This window comes from Rattus norvegicus, chromosome 1 (assembly GCF_036323735.1).
Source record: "Rattus norvegicus strain BN/NHsdMcwi chromosome 1, GRCr8, whole genome shotgun sequence".
Classification (NCBI taxonomy): Eukaryota; Metazoa; Chordata; class Mammalia; order Rodentia; family Muridae; genus Rattus; species Rattus norvegicus.
In genome coordinates this window covers 90398343-90405101 of record NC_086019.1, presented here as the reverse complement: position 1 = coordinate 90405101, position 6759 = coordinate 90398343, and the positions used below count along the sequence as shown (strand labels likewise).

The following is a 6759-nucleotide window of genomic DNA, read 5'->3' as shown; positions in this document are numbered from 1 at the left end:
ATGATGGTTAATGATGACAACAATGAAGATGATGGGTGATATTGACAGGCAATGATGGTGACACCGACAATGACATTGGTGTGACAGTCCCCACCCTGCACGAGCGCTGTTCTAGGCATTCTAGACACGCGGACTGACTCATTCGACCCTCACAACCCAAAGCTATGAGCTCTGTTATCACCCTGCCTTCAGAGACGAGGGAGCCGTCGCAGAAAGCAACTAAGCCACTTGCTTAATGCCACACAGCTCCTAAGGTGGACAAGTGAGATTTAAACCCAGCCAGTTTTCCTCTCAGTTCATTTTTGTCTGGTTTAGTTTGGTTTCGTTTCCTTTTTGAGATGGGATCTCAGGCTACCCTTAAACTTTCTACGTAACCGAGGTTCTCTCTTAAAGTCGTGATCCTATTGCCTGCAGCCTCTTGCTCTGAAGCTTTCTCTCCCGCCTCTCTGCCTGAAGCTGCCGCTCCTTCCCTCCCTCCCTCCCTCCCTCCCTCCCTCCCTCCCTCCCTCCCTCTCCTTCCTTCCTGGGGCTGCAACACAGGGCCTTACATATGCTAAGCAAGCCGGGTACCACCAAGTCATACACTCAACTTTTGGTTTCTTAAGGCATTACCTCACTATGTAGTTCAGCCTAGCTTTGTACTCTCTATCCTCCTGCCTCAGATTGCCACGTTCTGGTATTACTTCAGTGTGCCACTACATACAGCCTGAAGTCAATACTCCTGATGCCCACACTCAGAAATGGCCTCTAAACTATAGAACGTTAGAAACAAGCAGCAGAGTTCTAGATTCGATCTTAGTCTGAAAAAGAGTACGCTCAGTGCTCTAAGCTCTCACAGTTTTGGAAATCATAGGGTCTTAGAACTATAGCCCCATAAGACGACAGAGTCACGGACAGTGCCAGCTGAAGTCATCCTCACAGGCCACCACCCATGAGAGCTCCTCAGTTTTCCAGCTGGGGAAACTGAAATCCAGAGAGCAAAAAGACAGAGCTAAGTCTAGATCTAGCACACAGCACAGGCTGCAAGGGTCTCAGGGGATGCTGGGAAGGGCTGGGAAAGACATTTATTAAGAAGAGAAGGAAAATGTAGTTGGATGGCCACAGTGATTTGATGAAATAATACAAAAAGCCACAATTCTTGCAGCATGAGCCTGGTCCCAAGAGGTTCCTGAATGTTAGGCTGGACGTCCATGAGGTCAAAATGATTTTCACAGTGATAACAGGATGCTGCTTGCTCCTTTGCACCGCCATTCTTCACAAACTTTCAGGGGACTGTCCCTCAGGCTCCCTGATCTGCGAGGACATCAACAATCTGTGGTTGAAAGAATGTATGCTTGTGTGTTACTGTGTTTTAAAAAGCTCTTGTCAGGAGCTAGAGAGATAGATGGCTCAGTAGTTAAGAGCATTTGCTGTTTTTCCGGAGGACCTGTGTTCAATTCCCAGTACCCACACGGTGACTCACAGCCATCAATAAAGCCTGTGCCAGGGTGTCTGATGTCATCTTCTGGCCTCCATGCACATGGTACACAACTGTACATGCAGGCAAAAAAAACCATACATGCATATATACATATAAACACATGGTTTTTTTTTTTTCTTTCTTTCTTTTTTTTTTTTTTTTCCGGAGCTGGGGACCGAACCCAGGGCCTTGCGCTTGCTAGGTAAGCGCTCTACCGCTGAGCTAAATCCCCAACCCCTAAACAAATGTTTTTTAAGATTTATTTAATATATATAAATACACTGTAACTGTCTTCAGACACACCAGAAGAGGGCTTCAGATCCTATTACAGATGGTTGTGAGCCATCATGTGGTTACTGGGAATTGAACTCAGGACCTCTGGAAGAGCAGTCAGTGCTCTTAACCACTGAGCCATCTCTCCAGCCCTAAACTCATGTTTAAAAACAAAATAAACTGTTATCTTAAATTGAACAGAGTGGCAGATCATGGGGGGGAGGGGGACTAACGCAGGAAGACTGAAAGTTTAAGACTTGCCTGGGGTAGATCGGGTTCAGGCCAGCTTGTGTAACTTAGTGAGACTGTCTCAAATAAAAAATAAAAGAGGTCTGGGATTTAGCCCAATGCTCAGTGAAAGAACACTTATCTAGAATCCTCAAGTGAGGGGCTGGGGCGTGGCTCAGTGGTGGAGGCCCTGCCTAGAATCCCCCAGTGAGGGGCTGGGAATATGACCAGGTTAGGCTGCATATTAAGACTTTTTTAAAAAACTGAATTGAATGCAGTGACTTCTGCAGTACCTAATAATATAGGAAGATTATGGGTTTTTGTTTTGGTGGTAGCTTTTGTGTGAGACAGGATCTCAGTATGTAGCACCCCCCCCCCCTTCAAATTCATTATGTAGACCAGGCCTATCTGAAACTCACAAAGATATGCCTGCCTCTGCTCCCCGAGGGCTGAAGATATATTTTTGAGATTAGCCCCCTTACGTACCCCAGACTGGCCTCAAGCTTGCAGCAATCTGCCTGTTTTTCCTCCCTAGGGGAGAAGTAGAGGAATGTGATACCATGTCCAACCTTACGTCTTTTGTAATCACATAATTATAATATTTATGGGGTACAGTTTCTGAAATACAGGGGGATAATTAGATATTTGTACACCGTGTGCAATTACAAAGTCTGGGTGATTAGCTAATTAGGCTTTCCCTCTCTTTTAAACACTTAGCGTTTCTTTGTGCTGGTAAACTTCGGACTCTGAAGAACTATGTTTAACAACTGCTACAGAGGGCACTGGCCAATTAGGGTACCCACTACAGCGAGATTGGGGCCAGGTTTTAACCTTGTAGTTGCTTCTGTGGAGCAGATCGAGAGGTCGCAGGAGCTGGGATGGGTTGAGTGCTCTGGACACAATTCAGCGATCAACAGTGGGTGTGTCCTTCTTGGTACACATTTCCTGAACACCAACCCTGCCACACGGCTCGGTCCCCCTCATTTCAGTGAACAGTCTGGGCATCAGCGAAGAGCTGAAGGAGAAACTACGAGACGTCATGGTAGATCGGCATAAGGTGGCCTTGGGGAAGACCCTGGGAGAAGGTGAGTCCTCCCAGCACACATACGCGCATGTGCACAGGCACACACACACACACACACACACACACACACACACACACACACGCATGCACACATGCACATGCACAGTCACAGGCACACATGTACACACACAGGCACATATACATGCACACACACAGAGCCACGCACGCACACCAGACACATGCATGCGTGTACGCACACACGCTGGCACATGACCCACTAAAATGCCAAGATTCCTCTTTCCCCGATTCTCAACCAACTGCAGGAAATACTATCCCCATAGGTCCCTCTGAGATCAATGTCTTTCTTCTTCCTGCCACAGGAGAATTTGGTGCTGTGATGGAGGGCCAGCTCAACCAGGATGACTCCATCCTCAAGGTCGCTGTGAAGACCATGAAAAGTGAGTCTGTGGACATGAGCGAGTATACATGCAGCAGCCCCGGTCCCTAAGCTCCGGAAAGTACCAGTGTTCCCAACAAGAAAATGGAGCCAGTGCCAGACACTTGAATAGAAGGAATTGAATTCAGGGACGCTGCTATCACGTTGAATGGAGTTTGGGATAGCATAATTATAACAGAGGCATCAAAACAAACAGATTAGCAACAACAGGAAGTCACTTCCACCTCTAGGCTGAAGGGCAAAGGGAGGAAGCTGTAGCCCATAGCCAGCAAGGAGTTGAGAACACAGAATCCAGGGCTTCCCAGGGGGAGCTAGAAACCTGAGGGGCATGTGACACCTCCAAGACAGTGGAAGGGGAAAGACAGTGAGGTATCCTGGCCTCTCTTTCACCTTTCAGCCTCCCACCAGTGTCTGCCACTGACAGACTTTAGAAGGAAAGGGATCTTGGAAATGACTTTTTGAGGAGGGCAGGACAGAACGAGGCCCGGCCGGCCACTCCATTTATCAGCTCTGACGTTAATCTCTCCAAGCCTTCCTTTCTTCCTTGGAAAAATCATTCGTGATGTTGCTATTTCTTAGGGCTATTATGAAACAAAGCAGTAAATGCCAGCGGGGGCATATGATACCTACTGTTAAGGCATGCGACAATCTCATCAGAGAGGGTAAAGGCCAGTCAGTAGTCAAACAGCACAAGGAATCAAGGGGAAGAAGTCAGGAAGAAAAGCCTAGAGGGGTCAGGCTAGGGCTGGAGGCCGAGAGGAATGATGTTTTGTAAATTTAGACTTTTAGGGCTTGAGCTGTAGAGGCACTGATGCATGGGCATGGGCTAAGCATCCTCTGTGTACTTGATTAAGCTGGTGTGCGTGCGTGCGTGCGTGCGGGACTGGGGGTGGGGTGTTGAAGGTTGGCCTTGGAGACGCTAGAGCCTTACACACTTCAGACAAATGCCCTCCCCCTGAGCTAGTTTCTACTACTACAATTTTTTTTTAATTTTAAGATAACATCTCATGACATGTCTAAGACTGGCTTCCAACTCAAAATCTTCCTTCCTCTGCTGACTTGACCAAGTATACATCACCATGCCCACATCCTCTTCTTTAAATTTGGCTAATAAGGTGACATAAGACTATAACCTCAACATTTGAGAGGTCCAAACAGAAGCATCATGAATTCCAAGGCAGCCTGGTCTACAGACCGAGACCTTGTTCCAAAAACACAAGTGGTTCAGTGATAGAACGCTCCATTAGAACCTCCCAGTGAGGGAGTTGGGAGTGGCTCAGTGGTAGAGCCCCTGCCTAGAATCTCCTAGTGAGGGGACTGCATTGCATTTGCAAACCCTTGGGCTCTGCACAAATAAGCAAACAGTTAGCACCATGTATGTTATACCTACTGGGCATGTAAGTAAAACAGTGGGTATGCCATTTTACGATCCAGTGTTAACATTTGATGAGGTTGAGTGATTATGATGATGGTGGTGGTGGGCTGGAGGAGGAGGAGGAACAAAGAAATCCTCTCCTTCCTCCCTCCCACTCCCACCCTTGTCACTCACCTCCCTTTCTCACCTAAGTTGCCATCTGCACAAGATCAGAGCTGGAGGATTTCCTGAGTGAAGCTGTCTGCATGAAGGAATTTGACCACCCCAACGTCATGAGGCTCATTGGTGAGGGAGGGGCATGTGCTCCCAGGCCCAGCGTGCAGAGCGGAGCTTCCTGGCTCCCTACCCCCTTCTCCTTCAGGATCAGCAAGCTCCCCTTCTTTTGCTCCCTCAACTTGGAATGTGACCTCTGACCTGTTCCCAGAAATAGCTGAGGGTCCCCAGGAGGGCTCCGGGAAAACATCCCTGGGAAATGACCCTCTGAAGTCTGTCCTTACCATCCACCTCCCAAACAATGTGGAGATTAGGTTTGAGGGGGTGGGAAAGGGGGAGGCTGAGTCTGTATGGGGGTGGAGTCGGGTCCCCCTCTTCTATCTAGCCAGAATGACTGATTTTCCTGGGGGTGGGGGGCTCAGGCGTCTGTTTCCAGGGTTCTGACCGAGAGGGTTTCCCAGAACCGGTGGTCATCTTGCCTTTCATGAAACATGGAGACCTCCACAGTTTCCTCCTGTACTCGCGGCTCGGGGACCAGCCAGTGGTGAGGGGCATTTCCTCTTCCAGTCCATGAGTATTCACTGAACACTTAACCAGCTACGCAGACACAGAGAAGGAAGGCTGCAGCGGACCTCGGGCTTGCCCTCGTGGGTCCTGTACTGCAGGGGTGGACGGGGCAATAAATAAGTTAGCAGAAATGAGTGAGAGCATTCGTGCTATGAAGGAAACGCAGAAGGAAGGAGGAACGATAAGGCGGCCTTGGAGTTAATTTGGGTGGAGGGAAGGCCTGACTGAAACAGCGACCTTGAAGGAGACGCTGACTAAGGAGATGCAAGCGGGAGACAAGTTCCTAACAGAGGTTTAGTATGGACCAGGGACTCAAACCCAGAAAGGGGGTCCCTGGCTCAGGTAGGTGTCTAAAGCTAGAACAACAGCCCAAGTCAGAGAGGAGTCGGTTTTCTAGGACCCTGTAGCTACCTATAGAAAAGGGTTGATGTTCTCAAAGCCATAGAAAACCAGAGTAGATCCAGACACATACAGGGAGGGAAGGAGACCCCTCTTTTGACTCTGACCACTCCTTCTCCTGGCTTTGGCCCTCCAGTTCCTGCCCACTCAGATGCTAGTGAAGTTTATGGCCGACATTGCCAGTGGCATGGAGTACCTCAGTACCAAGAGATTCATACACCGGGACCTAGCTGCCAGGAACTGCATGTAAGTGGCAAGCCCTCTGGAAGCCCCTCCTTCTTCAAGGCGCTTACCCCGCCCCTCGTCCCCTCCCCAGGATGAAGGGGAAACTGGAGCCTTCAGGGAGGGTTGGACCTCCAGACAAGGCTAGAAGGTGTGACAGTCACTTTTTTGTGGGATAAAATACCGGAAGAAGAAGAAAGATTTTCTTGGGCTTGGGGTTTGAGAGACTCCAGGCCATGGTCACCTGGCTCCATCATTGTGGGTCCTGGGAAAGTGTGGAATCATGGTCAATGGAGCGTAGCCAGGTATCACTGCTTACCTCATGGGAGCTAGAAAGCAGAGAGAGACATACACCCACCAGAGGAGCCTTTCCAGTGCCCCACTTCCTCCGGCTGGACCCTGTCTCTTAGTAATAACCACTCAGCTGTGAACTCCTTGAGGCATAGCATCTCATTGGACATCACCCACTGGGGATTAAGCCTTCAGGGGACTGTCACCCTTTGTGGGGTGACTCTTCATATGCAAATCATAAGAGAAGGCCA

At 49.0% G+C, this 6759-nt stretch overlaps 1 protein-coding gene across 3 annotated transcripts in view; it reads left to right on the top strand.

The window, feature by feature from the left end:
* Axl (Axl receptor tyrosine kinase) overlaps positions 1 to 6759 on the top strand; it is a 31260-nt gene that overhangs the window by 19022 nt on the left and 5479 nt on the right. For all 3 annotated transcript variants that reach the window (XM_039111490.2, NM_001013147.2, NM_031794.2), the window contains 5 exons: positions 2950 to 3045; positions 3365 to 3442; positions 5009 to 5101; positions 5452 to 5573; positions 6132 to 6241. In XM_039111490.2, coding sequence (XP_038967418.1) covers positions 2950 to 3045; positions 3365 to 3442; positions 5009 to 5101; positions 5452 to 5573; positions 6132 to 6241 — 499 coding nt within the window. The remainder of the gene's footprint in view (positions 1 to 2949; positions 3046 to 3364; positions 3443 to 5008; positions 5102 to 5451; positions 5574 to 6131; positions 6242 to 6759) is intronic.